This window comes from Amblyomma americanum, chromosome 10 (assembly GCF_052857255.1).
Source record: "Amblyomma americanum isolate KBUSLIRL-KWMA chromosome 10, ASM5285725v1, whole genome shotgun sequence".
NCBI lineage: Eukaryota > Metazoa > Arthropoda > Arachnida > Ixodida > Ixodidae > Amblyomma > Amblyomma americanum.
The window spans coordinates 83,589,539-83,613,107 of record NC_135506.1 but is presented as its reverse complement, the minus strand read 5'-3'; the positions used below and the strand labels follow the sequence as shown (position 1 = coordinate 83,613,107).

At 45.8% G+C, this 23,569-nt stretch overlaps 1 protein-coding gene across 1 annotated transcript; it reads right to left on the bottom strand.

Moving 5' to 3' along the window:
• Positions 1–11,911: 11,911 nt before the first annotated feature.
• LOC144108479 (sodium-dependent dopamine transporter-like) lies at positions 11,912–22,287 on the bottom strand. Its single transcript, XM_077641700.1, has 4 exons — positions 20,020–22,287; positions 17,419–17,550; positions 14,999–15,177; positions 11,912–12,532 (listed from the first exon to the last, which is right to left on the bottom strand). Exons 1-4 carry the CDS (start codon positions 20,138–20,140, stop codon positions 12,332–12,334), a joined length of 633 nt encoding a protein of 210 aa, XP_077497826.1. The 5' UTR covers positions 20,141–22,287; the 3' UTR covers positions 11,912–12,331.
• Between the last annotated feature and the right edge of the window lie 1,282 nt (positions 22,288–23,569).

The following is a 23,569-nucleotide window of genomic DNA, read 5'->3' as shown; positions in this document are numbered from 1 at the left end:
AAGATAATGTTGTACAGTTGGTTATTATATAGAAATGCCTTCCCACTGGGCGAATTGAATATACTTCGAGCACTGTTCACATACAACGGGCATAATTTGAAAAACTTCATAAATACATTGCTAATAGTGCGTGATGCCATCGACGTAGTGTGCTTCCTCAATTTGCCCTTTTAATCTCTGTTAACTTAGCATAAGTCTCTGCCCGAATATTGTTTCACTGCAGCCAAATATCCGGAATGCTTGAGCCATTGATTGCAAATGACGATGAAGGATTAAGCAAGACAAACAAACACACCAATTGTTTTTTTACCGTGCTAATTTTACTATCTTTATTTCCAGAAGCGGCGTGCGTACCTCGATTTCGTCACACAAGTTCGGTTCTGGGCACATTGGCGGCAACGACCAACGTGGAAAAGCAGCGAACGCAATTCCAGCGAAGCCGCTTGGTTCTCGAATTCCTTGATGGATAGCAGTTGCTCGATTTCGTCACACAAGTTCGGTTCTGGGCACATTGGCGGCAACGACCAACGTGGAAAAGCAGCGAACGCAATTCCAGCAAAGGCGCTTGGTTCTCGAATTACTTGATGGAAAGCAGTTGCAAGAGGAGATCTCTTCAGGTGCGGGCAATGTCCGTACACTTCAGCGAACGATGCCGATGTTAGGAGACACGAGCAGGGTCACACGGGAGCACAGCCCTTTGAAAGCCCGATAGATGCAGTGGCGCTTGTGAAGTGTGACTACAGCAGCCGAATTCCGTGCTATACAAAACAACGACCGTTTAAATCCGAAATGCGCCCTTCCACAGCTGCTGAGTCTAATCTTACAACTCCGCAGAAGGCTACAAACACTGACGAGAGACAGTTCAAGTGTGAGCATTGCTCTTATGCATCTATTTATATTTTTAATTTCCGTCGCCACATGCTCGGACATTCTGGCGAGAAAAACTTCAAAAGTGACTTGTGCCCCTATGCTGCTGCTCACCATTCAGGTTTAACAAACCACCAGCGTAGGCACAACAGCGACGGACCCTTCAAGTGTGACTAGTGCTCATATTCAACTACTACGCGTCAATCTTTCAATCTCCACCTGCGCTGGCATTCTGACGAGGGACCCTTCTAGGGTGATTTCTGCTCATTTGCTGCTATTCAGTCTGAATATTCAGCTGAGCAAACGCAAGCGCGTCGTGACGAGCGGCTATTCAAAGTGACAAGTGCTCTTTTGCAGCCTCTGGATCTCATAAATAACCGCCGTGTTCATATCTGCACGCACACTTGCAAGAGACCTTTCAAGATTGTCTTGTGGTGTTTTGCTGCTGGTAAGTCTGCAATTTAATAATCCACAAGTGCAGGCACAGTACCGAGAGACCCTTCAAGTGCCACAAGTCCTCAAATACACCTGCCAAGTCTTCTGATCTCACTGCCCACAAGCGCACGCACAATGGCGGAACCGTTCATGTGTGAATTGTACACTTTCGTTGCTGCTCAGTCTATGGCTTTAACTCAGCTCAAGAAAACATATAGTGGCGAGAGAGGCTGTACAAGCGCACTTAATCAGCTGCTGGTGTGAACACCTGTGTCTATATACTCACGCATACTGGCGAGAGACGCTTCAAGTGTGACATGTGCCCTTTTGCAGCACTTGATTCTGAAACTAAGTCAACGCAAGCAAGCGCCTACTTGCAAGAAATCCTTCAAGTGTGCCGTGTGTGCATCTGCAGCAGCTCATCCGATACTAACTAAACACAAGCGCACCCACAGTGAAGAGAGGCCCTTTAAAAAGTACAACTGTTTCTTCCAATCTGCTGGGTGTGGTAATCTCTGTGCTTGCCCATGTGCTTGGTCTGATAATCTCAGTGTGCATATGGACACACACACTGGTGAAAGAGCCTTCAAGTGCGACTTCCGCCCTTTTGCAGCTGCTAATTATGGACCGATCTCAGCACAAGCGCACGGATACTGGCAAGAGTTCCTTCAAATTTGACGTGTGCCCATCTGCAGCAGCTCAACTGAAATTGACTAAACACAAACGCATACATAAGGATGAGTGACCCGTCAAGAAGGACAAGTGTGCTTTCCCATCTGCTTGGTTTGGTAATCTCCGTGTTTTCCCATGTGCTTGGTCTTATATTCTCAGTGTGCATATGGACACACATACTGATCAGAGACCCTTCAAGTGCGACTTGTGCCCTTTTGCAGCAGCTCATTAAGGATGTATCTCAGCAGAAGCGCACGCATGCTTCCAAGAGGTGCTTCAAATGTGATATGTGCCCATCTGCAGCAGCTCATCTGAAATTGACTAAGCAGAAACGCATCCACAGTGATGAGTGACCCCTCCAGGAGGACAAGTGTTCTCTCCCATCTGTTTGATTTTATAATCTCAGTGTTCATATGCGCACGCATACTTGTTGAGAGACCTATCAAGTACGACATGTGCCTTTATCGGTCAGCCCCGGGTACAAACAAGATTCAGCTTCAAACTGTCACAGTGGGCAGGCTCCTAAGTATAAGAAAGGAAATCCTCCTCTCCGCTTGGGAGGGAAGGTTGGGACCAGAAAGTGGATAACAGGACTGCCGTCATGATATGGGAGTTTTAGTGGCGTTGACCCATTTTCAAACTTCGCATCATCCGGCTCGAACTCGGGTAAAACGGAGCGCATATATTTATAAATACCATTTTCACTTCAGGTGGGAAATGCATGAGATAAACAAACTACGTACGGGCAATTACGTTGGAGCAAGGTTGAAATGCCGCCGCGGTCTGTAAGCACCGGCCAGAGAGAACTCTGTGCTTTTCTCATATCTCTTTGGAATACATACCACCAAGCGGCGAATTTCAAATTTTATCGAGCTCTAGTGAATGGCAAACGTTGCAAGCGATCGGGGGCGGTGGGGGTGGGAGGGTGTGGGGAGGGGGGTGGCGGCGAGGGGGTCGTGAAGACGCCGCGTAAGCCCAGCAGTTCAAGCGGAGTGATGTTGTTCCACGCCACATATTGGAGAACCTCCAGCCAAACACGCGGGCCGTGGATTCTTTTTAAACGAACACGGTGGAATCAAATAAAATAGCCTCATTATATAGGTGGTCAAAGCGGCAACTGTGCATTCGCGTCCACTGTTTCTCGACGTGCAACGGAGGAAGCAAAGACGCCTGATGAACGCCTTCAGAGCGAGTTACGGTGAGAATATCGTGAAGTGGGGGTGAGTCTGTGGCTCACTTATGTTTACGAATGGCGACTTGGCACCGCTCTGAGCATATCGAAGCAGGTGTATGCATATTCACACCTCTGACCAGCGGGACTGAAAATCCGCGTCGACAAGGCTCCCTCATCAGTCTCGGTATAAGCCATGGTAAGTGTTTTTTTTTTGTGTTAAAACGCGTCCGGCGTTACAGACATGACCAAGCTTGCCTAGAACAATTGAGGAGTGTGCTTGGAACAATTTACGGTATTAACTCACTTATACAGGGTTAAGAACACGTTGTTAGTGAAGTTTTTGTCGATTGTATGGTCATCTGTCGCCGTTCAAGCGCCAGAATTGTAAGATAATCTCTGTAGCTGCGCGTTGTATTCGCCTTTCTTCGCAGCACAAAGCACCGCACAAACACTCTGCACAAGTCTGTTCACATCTGCACGCAACTTCACCGCTACAAGAGGAGATAGGTGTTCGACATTTTCCTTATTTAACGCACCTTGAAGAATTTCTCATTTTTATTCCCCTGGATATACGTAGCATTTTCGTGTCCTGCTTTCTTCATGGATGCGCGCAGGAAGCGATATGTTGCATCGATAATTATGCATCTTGTTTTAAAAACCTTTGCGCTTTGTCACCAAAGCTGTAAAAATATAATTTCGCCAATTGTGCGCGACACAGCAAACACCTTAGCCCGACGTATTTGTTCTCACATGTGCCGCCATCACAATTAGCATTCAATCCTGATTCCTCGTCAGTTTTAGTCAGACGGCGAAATAAAATGTCACTCCAACAAGCGTGGAAGCGAGAAAGATGCCTGTCAGTTCTCACTTCTGCAGCGACAGCTACACTACGCCACCTCTTCGACCCTTCAGCGTTGCACCACCTGAGCTCCGTTTCTGCGCCGTTGGCCACGTGGGTTGATCACATGTGCGGCTGTTGGCCACGTGGTTGGTCACTGGGTTGGTCACATGGTTAAGAGCAGCTTCCGGCGGCGCGGCGGGCACAGCTGCAACAGCTCTGAGCATGCGCCGTGTCAAGTGGGACGAAGATGAAGGAGCCAAACCACAGCGAATTTTTCGTGCGGCTTGTTAGGTCATAAGCACAATATGTGTAGTGAGGAGTGCGAATACAACCGCTCATTTAATTCCAAGTGTTTATGGTTTATTGTTTACGGTGGTTTAACGTCCCAAAGCGCCTCCGGGTCTGGAAATTTCGACCACCTGGGGTTCTATAACGTGCACTGCCATCGCACAGTACACGGGCCTCTAAAATTTCGCCTCCATCGAAATTCGACCGCCGCGGCCGGGATTGAACCTGCGTCTTTCGGGTCAGCAGCCGAGTGCCATAACCACTGAGCCACCGTGGGGGCTGTATTTCCAAAGTTTCACCTATTTCATGGTCGTTGTCAGCCTATTAAAAGAATCATCAGCAATTTAAAGAAGACTACAATGTTTTTGCAGTGAGGTTTCAGTATCAACTCTAACTAGATACGCATTTTTAGTTACTTGGTTCTGTCCACTTTATAACCTATGAATTACACTGAAGCCGCATCATTTTCCTATACAAGCAGTGCCAAACACCGTAATAAAAGAAATAAAGGTCTATTCATTTTCTGCAAAATAATATGGAGCCACTTGAGGCGCAGACTGCGCCTAAAGCATTGATGTCCCCAGCTTCGGCAAAGCGTACGTTTCTTGGAACAAATCCTTAATCAAAAATTGGACTAGTGGGCGGCACGCCGTCAAGCCGAGCTGGCTGCTACGCGAGACGCTTCTTCGTCGCAGGCACCTACGCAATTGCACTATCTTAAAGCTAAGGCACGCAAATATGAACGCGACCTCTCTCGACGGCAGTGGCATGCGTGGGGCGAACAATTTTAGCAAAATTCTCGAATGCCTGTCTCTAACGAGCATTCCGTACAATGGAACGCGGTCACCGTTCGAACTGACGCAGCGGCAACCGCATGCTTCGCGTCTAACTTGTCGCCTGATGATTTCACCAAAGAAGCAGCGCGAAAGCTTTTTCGGAATACGATGCTGTGCCTTCTTCATCCGCTAGTTCAAATATGGCAGGCATCCCAGCGCATGTATTTCAAGTGCCGTCTGATGTCGACGTAGATGGAATTGCGTGTCCATTTTCTATGCCAGAGTTGCTGGCTGCAATAGATGATGCGAAACGGAAAACAGCGCCCGGGCCGGACAATATTCAGTACGAGGTGTACAAGAACCTGAGTAGCGCTGCACTCCCTGAACTACTTGACACCATAAACAACGTATGGTTGGATGGCGTAGTGCCCGAGAGCTGGAGGTCCACTGTCGTGATTCCTATCCCGAAACTAGGAAAGCCTCCGACGGACCTTGGAAACTTTCGACCTATCTCCTTAACTCCTACGCTGTACAAGCTGGCGGAGAAAATGCTAGCCACACTATTGTCATGGTGGCTAGAGCAGCACGGTTTTTGTCAACCCGCACATATCGGCTTTTGTCCATATATTGGTACAGAGGATGGGTTGGCTGTCTTGGTATCTGCAGTTTTGTCATCTACACGCAGCCGCAATGTGCGTACCGTTTTAGCAAAGTACGTTAAAAAGGCATATGACAACATCAGTCATGCAGCCATTCTTAACTCCATTGACATGCTTCATCTCCCTCCTGGAGTGCGTAGCTTTGTCGAATAATTTTTGGAAGGCAGAAAATTGCAATACGCCACAGCGGCGAAGCGGTCGGATCATTTGTTCCTCTCTGCGACGTGCCCCAAGGATCAGTATTGCCGCCGACGATATTTAATATTGCTTTCATCCCGCTGGCTTGCCGCTTGCATGACATCCGTGACTTAAAATTTCTTCAGTACGCTAACGACATCAAGGTGTGGAGTACTCACCAAGATCTCCGTACTCAAGAGGCTGCCCTTCAATCTGCCTTGGATGTTACCTCTATTTACGCATCATCCTTCAAACTTCAGTTATCCGTGCATAAAAACCCATACATGTCAGTCGCCAACCGCTGGGGACGCCGTAAACTTGCTGCAAGTGCAATCCGTCTTTGCCTATCAGGAACCATAATACAGGAGAGTGGGAGTGTAAAAATGCTTGACTTAATGATTCACCAATCAGGATCAGCGATTGCATGGTTTTCTCAGGCAAAAAGGCACGCTATTCAAACTTTGGGTTTGATTAGAAGAATAGCTCATAAAGCTGGTGGCGCAAGCTCGTTTGTTCCACGGCAATTGGTGAAGGCAGTTCTGCAGCCACGTATTGTTTATCAAGCCCAGTTTCAACATCTTACAAGAGCCCAATGGGATCGCCTTGAAGCTGTGAACTGAGATGCTATGAGGACCATTACGTGCCTTCCACGCATCACACCGGTCATAGCTTTAAAAGAGAATTCTCAGCTCAATATTATTGATAAGCTGGTGCAACAGCGCCTTGGAGCGCGCAGCCTTAAGGCCAGTCTATCGCACTCCACGGATGCACTGATGACTTATGCAACGTCATACTGCATTCTTCAGCCGTCAACGCCAGTTCCTCCATGGAAATTTGTACGTCTCAGCGACAACAAGCCGACGGATGATCGCCGGCCAACATCTGCTAATTTGGCATCGTTGCTTCGCCAGAAATTTGAGGAACAAGATGCTTGCCTGCCTGGAGGATCCATTGTTGTCTACGTAGACACAAGCATACAAGACTGCAAAGCAACCACAGCTATCTACTGCCCGTGCAGACCTGCCAAGAATCAAACCTCTTGGTTTCAGCGTACCGAACCCCCTTCGTCCTTTTGTGCTGATCTCGTTGCTGTTCAAGAAGCACTCTGCTCTGTGGCCAACATAACTATGCTCCCTGCGGCCCGCCTTGTCATCCGCACTGACGCCCTTCAAGACAGGTATGAAATTCGAGTTAGGAAGTGGAACAGTTTTTCGCTTCAAATCCCGCAGCGACTCATTGTATGAGAAAAAATTCCTATCTGGAGTTTGTTCATTTCTTTGCAAAACTTCAGAGGGAATGGCTCTTTGTTTCAGTGAGTTAGTGATTGCTAGATGAACCTTGTACTTCATGCAGATTGCAACCTAGTTTGTAGATTTTTTTAAACAGCTTATGAATACATTGCTTCTAAGCAGGCGCCTAGCGTTAGGCTGCCTGTTTGCATGTAAATTCAACGATTAAAGTGCATCAAATATCAATTTCCAGGAAACTATTCTTATGAAGCTTCGTATGAGCAATAAGCAAGGTGTAATTCAGGGCCAGGTCGAATTTCAAAACTTATGTTCTTGAGTCTCCCATTTCCTTGTCTTTCGACCCAGTCAATTGGCCCAAAATGTACTTAGGGTTTTTGCTTATATCACTCTATACCGGTTTCTTAGATATGGTACAAGGGCAGCTTTATCTTCTTTATGGAGATTTAAGCATAAAAATGTGTTCTTGGTCCATGTGGTCTTTACAGCGGAAGGATTTTCACTTAATTGTTGGGGAGCGATTGCTGCATTTCCTCATTTTTTCGACAGATGTGTAGATCCATTACTTGTGATCTTGGCTATGAGAGGTTAAATTTGTGTACAGTTGTGCCTTTTTGTGTGAACATTTCGGCCTCTGATCAAAACAGTCCATCTAGCGAATCATCCATAATAACGAGTCACGAAAGAAATGAACAAAATTTGTTAGTCAAAGCTCGTGCATACTTTGCTTCAGCACATAGTAGTGGGCAGTGAAGCGGAACATACACAAAGCGTTGGTGTTTGGAAGTGCAATCTCCTAGTAGAATTTATCATTAAGTACCAGTCACTTCCTTATCACCACGTTTGAACCATGCATTTCTTATGCTTTGTTCTCTGGAAAAGTTGTGTTGAGATTGTTCGTTTAAGTAAAATCTTTCGCTCAGAGAAATCCGTCCTTAGGATAGAACAGCCAGGTAATATGCAAGACATTATCCTATAACAGTTTTTATTTTCTCTGTTACGAGTGTTAGATTTCTCAATGTTTTTTTTTATTTTCAGAATTCCAGCTAATTCTTACACCATGTCTCCTCACAAATCAAGGCGCAGCTTTCCTCTTCATTCCTGTTCATCAAAAACCCCTTCGCTTAAGGAGCGCATTCTCCTCACAGCATTCCGAGTGTTCCATGTGAAAGACCCTAATGAAGACAATCTCTCTTCAATGCTTTTTTAGCCGCTTTGATAGGTCTGGCTTAATATAAGCCATTCTGCAATGGTCTTCAAATCATAAATTTATTAAAAACCATTCAATCTTCCAGAAAAAGCGGTCTGTACATGGTTCACCGTCATGGACAATTCTTTCCATGACACGTATTTGCGGGTAAAAACAAATATTAGTTCTCTGCTAGCCAGGCAGCTGGTATTTTTCGAGAGAAAAACACCTATGTCCCCTCGTGCTTTATTGATTTTTATTGAACTGCTTTGTCCGGCCGAACTGAACCACAGCTACGTGAAGAAGTGTATATATCTAGTTGTATAGTATAGCTCCGAACAAAGCAAATGGAACAAGAGCTATTCTTTCATTATCATGAAGTTAACATGTTACATTAAGCAGTTGGCTAAATTGCATTAAAAGAAAGACTATATCAAGAATTCGTGATTAATCTGATGTATAGCCTTTGTGAATCGTAAACAGCTGAAGGCTCCAACACCTAAGCCATGTAATAGGGCCCTAAAGCGCGCTTAGACGCCCTAACTTTCGAGTTGGTCAGGAAGAGAATTACTCTAACTTCAAGCCATGCACTTCCAGACAGAGAAGCAAGATTTTGGCTTATAAACTTCTTACAAAGGCTGTACATGCGTTATGTGACACTGTAGAAAGACGAAAGACGAATAAGAAACCGATAACGGTTTTTACGCTATAAATTGTCACCGCATTTTCCCTGTGTTCTCCGCTACTGTAGGCTATTCAGTCAGTCTTTTTGCATTTAGTTCGCACAGCTTCCTGGAAACATCAGCTCAGTCTTTCTTTACAGTTTGTCAGTCGTCTTTTCATGCTCAAACTTGGCGGAGTTCCTGGCATTTATACATGTTGTGCACTAAATAAACATGAATAACTCGAAATGACGACGGAATTGATAGACCTATGTGCTTTCAATTGTAAAATGGGCATGCTCACAGGTCTTCAGGAATTCAGCTAGTCAATTTTTCATCAAATCACAAGTCCTTCCAGTTGCTCAGATGCCATGGGAAGTTTTGTTTTTGCATTAATTTTCACTCTGTGATAAATTGAAAATTAATTCCTTGCCTTTCCTTCAAGCACAATACCCGTACTCTCACAGAATTCCCTCTTGCCATGTGGTTTTCCTTTTCTTGCAATGCCTGCAGTAACGGCAATGCCAGATTGACTCGGTCCTCGAGTTAAGGATCCAGCCACTTTTTATCAGTTCCTCTGAGACGCAGTGCCCGTGTGTGCCTGTTGTTTCGTACAATCATATTTACCTTTCTACATCATCAGTTCATATTGAAGCTGTATTTTTGTTCTCAGAAACATTACATAGATCAGAGGCCTGCAAATACATACTTTTTTAAGAGTGTTTTTACTATGTTTCTTTTCTGTGAGGGCATGTGCATCTCAATTTGTATTTGCACTGTTTCTAACACTAATTGCCTTTTCCGCTTCTAAAAACACGAAGATTAGTTATTTTGGGTGCCTGTGAGAACTGTTAAACTTGGTTTTACATTTAGCGCGCTGCTTTAAACTATCTGTGATTGGTATTTTTATTCCCCATAATTTTTAATTCACGCATACTGAAGTTAGCTACGAGAAATTAGACTCCGATTTTATTGAAAATGAAACTGCCTTAGCTATCTTCCACAATTAGCCTGAACTAAAATGCATAAGCGCCGAACTCACGTCAGCATTATTTATCGTGATTATCCGTTAATTGCTTTGATTAGTTTCAGGCGCGCATTTCAACTTTCCTTTTTCTAATATCTGTACAAATGTTTATTCTCTACATTTTTAGAGGAATGTCAATCTTGGATATCTTTATTTTGTTTCATTATTCGTAATCTTCAATTTCTTTTTATTAAATAAGCTTGGCATGCTATAGATACGAAACCTTTTAAAAGTTACCGATGTGACGGTTTCAGTTGTGAGCCTAACTTAGTAGGTAGTACTTCAGTGACAATCCACTCCTGGTTGAGGCAGCGACTGTGCCAGCTGCACATCTGGCTCACAAATGTCACAAGCCCAACCGGTCAGGCGACATTTAAAAACCTTTAACAGCCTGCACTTGCACAGAGCAGCACAGTTCAGTCCAGGAGAATAAAGAACGTGCCAAAATACCTAAATATGACCTTGAATCAGATCGCTTTGCTACCAGAACTTCGAACACTATGGAACAAAAGTTAGATAAATGGTCCATGCTGTTGTACTGGCAGACAGTTCCTTCAGGTAATTTATTTGTCCTATAGGCAAAAGCAGCAGACCTCAGGCAGTATATAATATGTCCCCATAAGCTCTAGGAACTAGGTATAGAAATGAACAAACAAGATAAAAAATTTATCCCAGAGCAGTCACATAAAATGAGCGCCTTTACCGCACTATGCCTGCATTGTTACTACCAAGTTTCTCTCTCACCTTGGTAGCATAAGCCGTCAAGTTTAATTGGCTTGGGTCCTTTGTTTCCTCTTTCATGGGGTTTATGCATACGGTGTCATTAAACAGCAAAACTGGAACCACCACCTCATTAGAAAGTAGTACAATAATTAACTGTTTCCATTGGGCTCACACATAAAAAAATGGAGTATAAAAATAAGTACACAACATGCGTGCTGGTTCTTTGCATAAAATTTAAGTACGCATCTGCAGTTACTCACGTTACGATCTAGATTAAGGGCTTCTTTTTCCAAGGAGCACACAGCCTATATTTCAAAATGCTTATTCTTTCATTCATCTAATTGTGGGACACGGTGCTTTTACTTGCTGTACTTTTTGTCCCACTGTGTACTTCGGTCAAAGCCTACCATAAACGCAGGTAGTATCATGTAAATAATTGAATGAATAAAAATAAAGAAATTATACCAATAGTCCTTAATATAATCAGAGAACAGTGGACGGGCACTTTTGTACGCCGCTCGACCCCAGTGCATCACACAATAAAAACCCATATTGAACATTTTCCTGGTGGCTGCCAAGAGAAGTCTTCGTGACCACCTGTCTTGCAGGTCTATGTAGCTCTACTGTCACCCAAGCGTTGCATGCAGAACTACCATGTTGTCCAGGATGCTTCTCGGTTGGCAAGGCAGTGCGCCGCTCAAGCGCTCTACGCTAAGGTAACGCGGGTTATAGACGATAGGGAAAATATCACAAATTAAACTAGTGAAGTCTATTAAAAGCGCCATACCGTGAAGTGAAGAGGAAGAGAAGGAACAAATGTAACGGGATTACAAAACATTCCAAATGCAGTTACTGTCACAAAATAAGTCTCCAGAAAATCTGAGCAGCGAAAACTTCCGTGAAGTCGTTAAAATATAAGCGACGAATAGCAACAACGCATGTGAATATTCGGTGTGGAGGTTCGCCAGGCTGAGGTCGACTAGTTCAGAAACAGGCGCAAGTGCACGCGAAAGAAAAGTTGGCAGCTATAGTTTTTCCAGCTTTTTAGGTGGCGTTCCCTTTATTTTGCGCTATTTGACGCTGATGCCATTTCGTGACAGTGACGGTCAGTTCGAACCAATGCAAAGCCTCCGTCGAAACCCTTAAGTCCACAGGATGTACATTTGGGCGCTAGTATATCTTCAAGCCGCCCCCCACCCTGCTCCCGTGGAGAAATCAAGGCCAAAATATTTTAAAACTTGATGAAAAGGGCATCTTCAACTTGGGGCACAAAGTTAGAACTTTAGGGTCACCATAACCTCCCCCCAGCATTGCTGAAGAGCAAAATCATGTGGCCGGAAGATCTTGACGGAGCCTTTAATAGCTAATTCCGCTACAGTAAAGGCTGAACACAGACTTTGGTGAGAGGTATCAAACAGGGCACAACTGTCCATCCCTCTGCTGCTGCTATCCAAACGCGCAACGTTCCCTTTCAAGCACAGGTATTCAGAACAATATTGGAAATGAATGGTTTCAATCTGGACCAATATAGAACCGGCCTTTGGCAATATATTGGGAATATTGGGTCGATAACTTGTGCTGCTTGGGTCCTCGTCTAGTGGGCGACGCTGCGCACGCACTTGTAGAAGCCGGCGAGGGCTGACTCGGTGCCCGGCACGCAGTTGGCCGACGCGTTGTTGAACTCGTCGATGGGTACGATGGTGACACGGCCGCGGTAGATGAGCGGGTAGCCGTCCTGGACACCGTGGCCGGAGAAGCGCCGAGCCAGCACCGTGGCCACCGTGTCGCATGGCGTCTGCAGGGGGTTGTGCCCAACACAACTGAGAGTTTCAGTGGCAGCGCACGGAGCAGGCCATTCTTTAATCCCTACTTCATTGCGTCATCATAGTCATGTTAAAGCAGTATAGGCACTTAATTTTGGTGGCACTTTTGGTTCTCTATAGTGATGCGGAAGACACTGCTATGCGTGAACCACGTTGCAGTGTTTGCCTACGACCGCTAAATAATTTATAACCGATTTTTTTCTAACGCTCTTGCGGTTTCAACAGCAAAACGATGGTTTTGACGTCAAAGAGAGGATTTTGGTGACGTGTGACATGAAAAATATCAGATTTAACCGCTGATTTATTGTTTTAAATTCACTTGCAGCGCTGAAGCCAGCCTTCCTCAAGAGCCGGGATGACAGTGAATGCAGAAGCGTCGATTATATTGCAGTTTTTCATGCTTCACGTGATATATAACCTTTCATTGACGTCAAAGTCATCGTTCAGCTGTTGAAACGGAAAGAAACAGCATGACAAAGAACTTCGATAATAAATTGTTTAGCTGTCGTAGGTGGATACCACATATCAATACGTGTGTAATAATGCCTCACGCCTCAATACAAAGAATAAAACATGCATCCAAAATTTAGTTGTCTATACTCATTTAAGCCGTCCATTGAAAGAGGCAGGACTGTTCTGCTGACCTCTAGCCCTTCCTGTGCCAGCTGCGCCCCTCTTAAAAAAACATGATAATCTTCTCTCCTGACTTGGCTCCCTGTTCGCCCTAGAGTTATCAAAGTCTGGATGCAACAGTGGCGCCGCCGTCAACGCCACTTTCCCATAGGGGATTTCAACCAGCAAGGACATGCCGGGCAGACAAGGTTTTGAATTTGTATGAGCTGTTGTTGCGCGAAAAAGGTGGATTCCGCCGCGAAATACGCACCTCCGCTTCTAAACTCCCTCCCCCAGGACGACTAAAAACGTCACTTAGTAATCAACTTCATTCATACCGTTTTGCTTCGGCCACCTCCTATATTTTATTTATGATGACGATCAAGTAAGCAGAATATTGGTGTAAGATAGTGATCCACCTGTGGGTCATAATGAATCGAACATCCAACCCTTTACTGCTGCCTTAAAGTGTCAATTTCATCCACAATATGCGCACGTTCATGAAACAGCCTTTCGGGGTACACAACACAATAAAACCTTAGAGAACTCAACCCCCACGACGCGGCTTAATGGTAACTCCCGCACTCTCTACCAGCGCTGGACTGAACGCATCGGCAAGACCCTAAAATGGCGCAATTCATGCGCGGTGCGGACAGGGCACTATGCAGCACATTATTCTCAACAGCGCAGTTTATGCACGGAAGTGACAGGGCGCGGAGCCAGCAGTCACTGACAGTGCCAAGATTCATGCACCGAGCTAACATGGCTCCGTGCTGCACATCGACCACAATGTAAAGGTTTGTACCCGGTGCCTACAGGACGAGATGGACTACGCGCTTGGAAGCTGGCAAAAGGCAGAATTTGTACGGCGGTGAGGCAGAGGGGTGTCAAGCATTCTCCCGCTATAGACGTCTTCTAACAGGAATGAAAAGCAGACGGGGTCAGGAGTGAGTCATCAGTTCTGTTCGGAGATGGAATTGTTATTACCGATACCGACAGTGGTGGGCGGGATTCCTATTTACGGCAAAATCCTCTCCCTTGTCCTCTGTGGCGCCCTGCAGCGTGGGCGCCAGTTTATGTGTTTAAGGGTACTGTACAGCATTAAAAATAATCGATTTTTCTCGGTTTGCTTCTCCGCTCCGCCATATTTATGTTTCGAATGTATCACTGTAATTTGGAGTCTGCAATTGCAATGACTTGCGCAATGAATGCAGTGTATGGCTTTGGGGGCGTATGCACTATTCCTATGCCTCCGTCAAACTGAAGACTTTGTGATAATACTCCCCAAAGAATTCGGCCTAGAGCATCACCAAAGAATTAAGGTGCACATTTTATAACCTCGCGGGCAGAGAGATATCCCTGCTTTCTGTTTACTAGTAATACCAGCAGCAAAAACATTTATTTCGGAAGAGAAGAGTAAGGGCTTAGGAGATGGTGGAGAGATAGATTTGGAGCTTCAGTGGTCGGTCATCCTGATTCCAGGATCTCCCTGGCCCTCGCCACCGCCTTTGCCCTCGTCGCCAGCTTAAGCCTAACGTAGCTGGGCTGGGCGAGTGCTTGCACATCTCGAAAAACGTATCCAAAAATCTGTTGGTCCATGCCCGTAAAAGTACCTCGGAACAAGAAGGCGCTAAAGTAGCGCTGTTCAGTTACTATGGCCAGAGTGCCACACATTAAAACTTTTCAACTTCTGTTACTTGATTTCGGTTCAAGGTTAACTGTGTGTATGTCAGTGATGACCTCCAAGTTTCTCGGCTTTCTCAGCAAGCGCGTGCAGCTGTGGATAACTGGCGGAGCAGCGTCAACGGACGCCAGATGTCACTCACGTAGGCGGCAGAGGGCGCGTAACAGCTTCCGATGTCCGCCGCCCACGTGGCCTGCTCGCAGCTGGTCCAGGGGGCAGAGCTCTCGACCCAGCGCAGCAGGTAGATGAAGGCGTGCGACACAACGGCGTACTGCGGCAGGTTGGCCATCACCGCAAAGCAGGCCATCGAGTACCTCAGTCCTGAGAAGGAGCACGGAAGATGGCAAGCTAGGCGCGGTCTTTTCCCGAGGAGCAGCTGAGTGCACGCAAGTGTCGGCAGGGAAGGGAATGTAGCCTGTGTTGACATTGCGCGCATTATCCCCTCGAGTTCCACAAGATCAGAACTCAAAGCCGCCCGTATGCTGTGCGATGTCAGTGCACGTCAAAGATCCATAAGTGGTCGAAATTTTTTCTGAGTCGTGCACTAAGGCACCTCTTTCTTCTTTCACTCTCTCCTTTATCCCTTCCTTTACAGCGCGGTTCGCGTGTCCACCGAGTTGTCGGACAATTACCGCGCCATTTAATTTCTTCAATGTCAAATTTTCAAGCCCCTTTTGCTCAGAGCTCTAGTGTGAGAAGTTCCTTCAGGAAAAAAGAGGACCGCCGTGAGGCTTTAAATGTTTTCCGGTCCCCTGAATTCCTGAACGCCAGAAAAGAAAGCGATGAGAGCACTAAACAAAATCAAACCTTTTGTGTAAACGGAGTTGATGAATTTGTTTCGTAGAATTGCTTTCTGGAATTCTCGTTTCGGAGTCTTCAAAAAAAAACATGATTCATCGGGGACACTTCTTTATGGTTTTGAAGTTTAGTGGCTCGCCCCTCCTAAAATTGACACTAGGAAACCTGTGAACCACCTGATGGCCCTCTAAGAAGTCTAAAGAATTTTTTTATGGAGCCCGCTCTAGAAAAACCTACAGTTCGTGAAGTGGTGCTAGCTTTTAATGAGGATTTATTACTCTATTTCAGGAAAACTACCACCCCCATGATGCCCCTTCTTGGCTGGAAATTCATAGCTTAGCCGCCAACTGCACATAAAGCATCCGGGCATTACAATTCTCAGTAACAATGTATCAACTTTGAATTATCAAATGTTTGGCAGGGGCAAGACAGTCACTATTCGGATATGCATATCTAGCGTGTTTCGCAACTTGATATCTGTAATGTTTGTGAACGGAAGGTTTCTGTCTTTTGCATTACCCTCTGTGGCTGCTCAGCCCTTGTGGCGCTCTGCCGATGAGCAATATTTCGCGGGCCCAAACTCGACGTGGCGACCGCATGTTTACAGTAGGAGAGATAAAAAAATTCTTGTGGACGATTTTTTTACTGTTTATTAAAAATTACGGAAATAAGTGGTGCGAAGCGGTACAGTAGTTCACGGTTTTCTGCATAAAATACCGCGAGACCTGTGCAGTGAAGAACTAAACAATCGACTTTGTGGCCATCGCGTATGGTCTCTGTTGTAGAGTTAATTTGTTCAAAAATTATTTTTGATATGCAAAACATGATTCATAAGGGACGTATTACATGGGCATATAAAGAGAAAAAATATCGGCCATTGATTTATGTTAGTCTGTCATTTTTGGCCAGTGCTTTAATGCAACAGAAATTCGGCGGAATCAACACTTATGTTAACTGCATTTGCCTCTTTGCTGCATCCGCCGGCAACTAATAAGTAACCGCACGTAGCATGACGCCAAGAAGCTCCCTCCTGCTCAGTTGCCGAACGATCGCACGTAGCAGTGCCTCCTCTAATAAGCATGCCTCTCAGATCATCGCCTTTAAAGTGGCAGCAACGTGAATGCTTCGTTCACTGCTAATCCTCAATGCGGCAAACTCCAACGTCATACTTCGTTCAAGTGTTTTATGCGGTGGTAGCATATTTATACAGGAACACTACGCTGTTGTGGGAACCCCACTACGCCACTCTGGCCCTCAGACAGAGAGTAGGTTTGTTCAGCTGCCGCGCCGCGCTGCTATGGGCGGACCTGCTTCACCGACCTGAGCCTAACTACACACGAAAGTAAGCAAGTGAAGTATAGCATAAAAATGAGACACAAAAGAGTGTGATTTGCAATTTTAGACCGATATGAGAGTCGTTGCACGCAAGCTTTGATTTAAATTCATTAGCACGGAAACCAAAGCAAGCCGTTGGCGATTAGGACGCCGCCGCTTCCAACTGCAATCTAATAAACTGTCCTCACGCAAAATCTGTAACACGAAATAGAAACTCTGTTAACATGAAATGATCAAGTAACTTGACATACGTTTCTTATTCTTGTTCCAGAAGCAACATGTACATTGGTCCTCACAAAAAAAATGTGGAAAGATGTTTGAAAGTGCGGGAGTGCTCTTGGATTTGAAATTTCTTAAGTCAACAAAAGATAGGGCTGCGTAATGACCACCTGGCTTGCGATTTCCTTGGCAACGGAAGCGCGCACTCACCTCGGAACAGCGGGCAGCAGTTGAAGATGCCCCGGTTCCCGCTTTTGGTGAACTGGGAGACAACGGACTCCACGTACAGCACAGGGTAGCAGATGAACGCAATCGCGGTCATGTAGCTCACGATGAACGTCTCTGCGCAGGCCACGTGCTCATGATTTCCCAGGACTCTAGATGAGAAGCACGGAACTAAGTTCCAAGTTGCTTTTCTGTGACAAAAATATGATTGCACGGACAAAGAAAGCAGGAGGACGAACACGAGGAAGCGAAAAGAAGTTAACACACATATGTAGAGAGTAGAAGTTTAGGTACGTAAATAATTGGTTATCTATTACGAAACGGCCTCTGATGTAACCAAACAGCTGTTTCTTGAGGGGCTCACGCAAGCTCCCAATGATGCTAAATTTACACCAACCTCATGCAGTACGTAAGGAAGACTTGCACGGGATTGAATTATTAAGCGAGTGGGGTAAATGCTACTCAGTGTTTTGCTGTGGGCACTCGAAGCTGTTGAAATTGGTTAGTCGTGCGCTGCTTCACCCACGGCTTGCAGAAATTATCTCGCCACTTTATTTATTTGACCTGATGTGCACCGAAGTAGACATTACAGAACATCGCCTTCACTTCACAGCCCCTTATTTCCGTAGCTCAAAGGCGTTTAAAGTTTTGCTTTATGGGGGATTAACGCCCCAAAGCAACTCAGGCTATGAGGGACGCCGTAGTGAAGGGCTCCGGAAATTTCAACCACCTGGGGTTCTTAACGTGCACTGACATCGCACAGTACACGGGCCTCTATAATTTCGCCTCCATCGAAATTTGACTGCCGCGGCCGGTATTGAGCCCGCGTCGTCAAGGTCAGCATCCAAGCGCCATAACCACACAGGCACCGCGGCGGCCTTAGAAGTTTTAAGTGTTGCCTAATTCCCAAAAAGAAGGCACCAAAGAAAATAAAATTAAGGTTGTGCCTATCCCGTATATGGACAATATATTACATCGCGTAAAGAGGGCAGAGAGCTGGTGAGACATCGGCATTGGTCTCACAGGATCGTTTCATGTGAAAGGATTTCGAGAAAAAATCCCGGCATCTGTGCACTTATATGGTAGTGCTTGCGATAGGCGCCATACCGAAAGAAACATGAAAGATGTATATATGAGAGTGTGAGTGTTGTCTACGAGATCGCACTCTCTTGCGGACGCGTTTACATAGAACAGTCAGGGTACTGTTAATACCCGACTAATGCGCCAAATTTAGCTGCAGTTTCCCTCATTGGCTGCCTATGATCATGTGACTGTACTGTCGGTACATCCCACTAGCGCACTCGAGCACACAAGCCTAGAAGCAAGCATCACATGGCAAGATATTTAATCAAACACGTCTCAGAATGCAACTTAAAAGAACACACACCCATGGGAATTGGCAAATAATTTCCGGCTTAGTAATCGTTGGTGAAAACAAAGCAGGCAAGGCAATCGATTTGCAGCGAGATATTTAAAGGGTGTTTTGGGCCACAGAGAATCTCAGAATGCAAACTAAAATGAAATAAACTCCATACAAAAAAACGAAAATTAACGAGGAGGCGTTAAAGGCCCTGTGCTCCACAAAAACTGTGAGCCACTTAGGGCACGTGACCTTGCGTCGTAATCACGACCTTCAACAGGATATTGAGCAAACTGCTCACCATGACAGGTGGCAGTTACATTAATGACGTAGCACGAGCTGCAGTTCCCCCCTGGTTAAGCATGTTGTCGAGCTTGTTCTGACAACAATGATAGTCAAGGAAGAAGTCTTTGGCGAAACACATTATTTATGTATTTAATTGTTTTGACAGAGATAAACACTGCCCCATGATCGGTAATGCAACACGCAGTTGTCTCGGTGCTTCCAACACAGCATTTAGGCTGGTTGGTTTCTCTCAGATGCACAAGGTGCTATGCGCTGCTTGTTACGCTCCGCCTCTTGGCGTCTCCGTTTGGCAAGACGTTCTTCTTTTTGTGCAGGCGTCTCTACCGCTCGTTTAGCCATCCGATGTTCATACTTTCTCTGCAGAGCGGCAAAGTGCCAGGCGAGGATTTCTGCATCCGAAAAATTTATCTTCTCCTGTCAATACTACGGCATAGCGACGGCTGGAATCGCCTTTTCGTCACCCACACGAAGCGAGTGTGATACACCGAGTCGTATCACCTCAGCTTTTATACATACAGCCGCACATACGCAGTTTATTCACGCTACCCCACGCGCGGCCGCGGCGGCGGCCGAGCTCTGACGTGATGCGCTGCGCACCAGCTGCCCTTCGCCGGTTGCCGCTTATGCGCATTCAAACGCGGCGCCGGCGGGCGTAGTCCGGCCGGCGCGGCTCCTCGCGCGGCGGCGACGGCGAACTCTGACGTCGTGCGCCGCGAACCTTCTGCTCCTCTCTGGTTTCACGCATGCGCACTATCAGCCTCCAAGGCTCACGGATAAATGTTCGACTGGGTAGCGTAGTGTAGCTCTCGCTAAAAAAATAGCTTGTTTACTTACAGTCCAGCACTTTGGCGCGTGGCTGGGCAACATCACACCACAACATCGTCGCCTGCGCAATGGCAGCGCCTCGTTCCAGGACTCACCGATCCCGTACCGCAGCACCAGCAGCGGGCACCAGAGCAGGCTCCGCAGGTTCACGGAGATGGCAGCCAGGGCTGCGTACTGCTGCGCTTTGCTGGACCACGTCTCTCGCTGCCGGGCCATGCCGTGCGCTCAGCAAGCAGACTTCGTCGGAGCGGTCGTTAATGGTCCTTAATACGAGCCAGAGCTTGACAGGAGCCTTCTGCGCGGTCTTCTTCTTCTTCTTCTTCTTCACCCCAGGTATATGGCACATACCAACGCGGGGGGATTGGCCAAGGTGTAGTTGAATAAACAAAAGTTTCCATGGAAGATGATGACAAAAATGTAGCACCAATCGTGAATTTTGAAAAATCAATGAATAAAAACAAGAGAACTAAATTGACAGTTAAATAACAGACAGCATTTTTTGTGAAAAAGAAGAGCTCGTAGAACTTTAAAAGAATTAGCACATCTACCTACCAGTTGCAAATATGTAATCGTGGAGAAACCCACGAATAGAACCCAATGCAAATCCCTTGGCGTTCGCACCAAACGATAATAATACTGGCAAAGATAAAGGGAGCCCTAACCTGGAGAGAGGGACCTCCAGGTAAATCTTTCTCTGAAGTGCGAACTTTGGGCAGTAGAGTAGAAAATGGCCTAAAGATTCAACTTTCCCACATGCGTCACATAGGTTCGTCGGTGTCAACCCACACCTGCATAGATATAAATTCAAGCTTGGAATCCTGCACCGCAACCGCGACATTGTTACCTCACACAGCCTGGAATTACACGAACGGACGTTCCAATTATATGCTAAGTGCTGATATTCTGTGGTATTTAGTAAGGGATCTCGTAACCTGGCTGATATATGCAGGAACCGCTGAAACCTAGAAATCGCCAGCAGGCTGAAATTCGGGACGGGATGTGTCACTGACCCGTCAAGAGCCGACCTTGCTAAGTAATCAGCCACCTCATTTGAATGAATACCTGCATGGCCAGGGACCCAGACAAAAGGACCACCTTCAAAGTGCATGGGACAAAAATCGCAGGATACGGATAAAAAAATCTTGTGAAGTGTCAAGGGAGACTAACACTGACAATCAGCGAGAATAATAACATGAGACACATGGCATGGAATTTTGTGAAGGGCCATACCAAGAGCCAAAATTTCCGCAAAGAAGATAGGAATATAATCTGGGATGCGGACGGAATAGCTCCATGCCAAATCCTGCGAAAAGATGCCAACTGCAGCTTTTTGGCAGTTGACGGAGGCATCGGTAGCAAGCACCGTATGATGGGGGTATTTCTCTATGTGATCCTAGAGAATACCGTTTAAAATGTTTGCGGCATGTGTTTCGCATGAGATGGGAAGATGTGGTCGAAATGGAATTCCACTATGCCGGCGTGTCATCAACCCACTGCAAAGAACTGAGATCAACACCAATCGGTGTTAAAAGGTTCTGCGTTAACATAATTTGTGGCATTTGATACCGTGGCCAATGATGAGAAAAGAAGAAGGCCGGCTGAGACACAAAAATAGGAGTACTGACATCAGTCATTGGCTCCATCGACCTGAGGAAAGTTCGCACCGTGAGTATTTGAAAACGGGAAGTTAGATGAGGAATACGGGCTTCCAGATAAAGCAGGGCGTTTGAAACTGATTTTGGGAGACCAAGGCAGAGGCGGAGAGCGCGCCTTTGCAGTAAGATTAAGGGTTGAATCTTGTAGCTTGCGCTACCAGAGAACAGAATGCAACCAAATTCAAGTATACGTCTTACGTAGGCTTTGTATAGTAACAATAACGTGTCGCGGCGCATCCCAAACTTTTTATTGGCGATTCTTGTCAGCCGGCCTAGAGCGCGTTCTCCTTTAAACGCATTGTTCTTTATATGAAGGCTCCAACCTAATGCTCGGTGATAAGTAACACCCAGATATTTTACGGATTCCAATTGTGGAATCTGGAGAGAGCGATGGACTAATGAAATGTGCAAAGGCCTGTCTGGAGGAAATACCAAAACTCCGCATTTTTCTACATTCAGGGATAAATTAATACCCTGCAACCATACTCCAAGAGCATCCAAATATCCCTGCAGAATGTGGTAAAGGGAGTGGATATCTCTGGCCGAGGCGAAAAAAGCTATGTCATCTGCATACACAAAAACTGTTATATCAGGAAGAATGGGGATGCCACTGACCAAAATATTAAAAAGCAGAGGGGATAGCACCGATCCTTGCGGCACACCTCTTGATTGATAATATGTATTTGAACATAGGGTTCCCTCGGCGCAGTAAAAGAATCTGTCCTTCAGAAATTCAGATATCCACGCATAATTGTAGGTTGGAGGATGTAACTGAGCAAGTCGGTTAAGTAAAATAGTATGCTCTACACTGTCATAGGCCTTTGCTACATCAAGAGTGACCAAAGCTGAAAATTCTCTTCTGCATAGCGAGAGCCGGATTCTGCTCTCTAGATCCACATGCGCGGACCATATAGAGCATCCACTACGAAAGCCAATCTGGGCTGAGCTGAGACCGTTGATGTCATGAACATGTTTTGTGAGGCGACTGTGCACTATTCTGTCTATTAATTTGACTAAATTTGAAGTCAGCGCAATTGGCCGAATATTATCTAAGACGTATCCTTTTTCTACATCTTTCATTAATAAAATAATTTTCGCCGTCTTCCAAATGCTTGGAATCCATGCATTTTCCAGAGAAGCATTGACCATATCTAAGAGGGCGCTTGTAAACTCCTGGGCTAAAATTTTAATCGTACCAACAGTGACACCATCTGGTCCAGGAGCTGCAGGATGCAACATTGCCAGGACTGAGAGGAGCTCTGATGCGTCAACCTCGGTATAATCTGAAGAGGGTGAAATTGTGCACAAAGGGACGTTGCTCTGCGTCTGGAAGCGTAACGCCAATCCCTTAGCAATACACTCCAGGCTCTCCTGAGCCTTTTGTGGTGATAACACTGTTGAACTAGTGAGAAGAGGGACGACAGAACTCTTGTTACGTTCCATGAATCTATACAGGGCTTTCCGATGACGAGGATTTGAAAGATATGTGTTTAAATTTTGGTTGTACTCCTCCTTGGCTTTTGCAAGTGTTCTTTTGAAATATGCAGAGAAGAATTTGTAACTTAACCAATTAGCCGGACTCTGGTTGCAGGACAGCCTCTTCCAGGCTGCTTTTCTGCGACGATAGGCCTTCTCACATTCTTCTGTCCACCAAGGAGACGGCTGTTTAGTAGAGGCTGCTGCGGGCACAGCGAATATTGAGTGGTCTATTGCATTTTGCAAAAATGAAACCGTCTGCTGAGCTCTGTTATCCCGGCTTGTATTAACTATAGAGGCAAGTGAGGCGGACATCTGATTTTTATAAATTTTGTGGTGGACAAATGTATGGGTTACGCAACTAGCTTTAAGAGGAGATAACCGGATAGTGAAAGTTATAGGAAAGTGATCACTAGACGTACCCGAATCCTCTGTCGACCAATCAGTCAAATCTAGCCTACCTGCTGATAATGTTAAGTCAATGGCTGAGCGAGCAACCCTTCGCATAAAGGTT

Coding starts and splice junctions, on each gene's coding strand:
- LOC144108479 (XM_077641700.1), bottom strand. CDS start 20,140: ATGGCCCGGCAGCGAGAGACGTGGTCCAGCAAAGCGCAGCAGTACGCA. Junction 17,551..20,019: donor GGTGCTGCGGTACGGGATCG/GTGAGTCCTGGA, acceptor TGGCCTGCGCAG/AGACGTTCATCGTGAGCTAC. Junction 15,178..17,418: donor CTGCTGCCCGCTGTTCCGAG/GTGAGTGCGCGC, acceptor GCTCCTTCTCAG/GACTGAGGTACTCGATGGCC.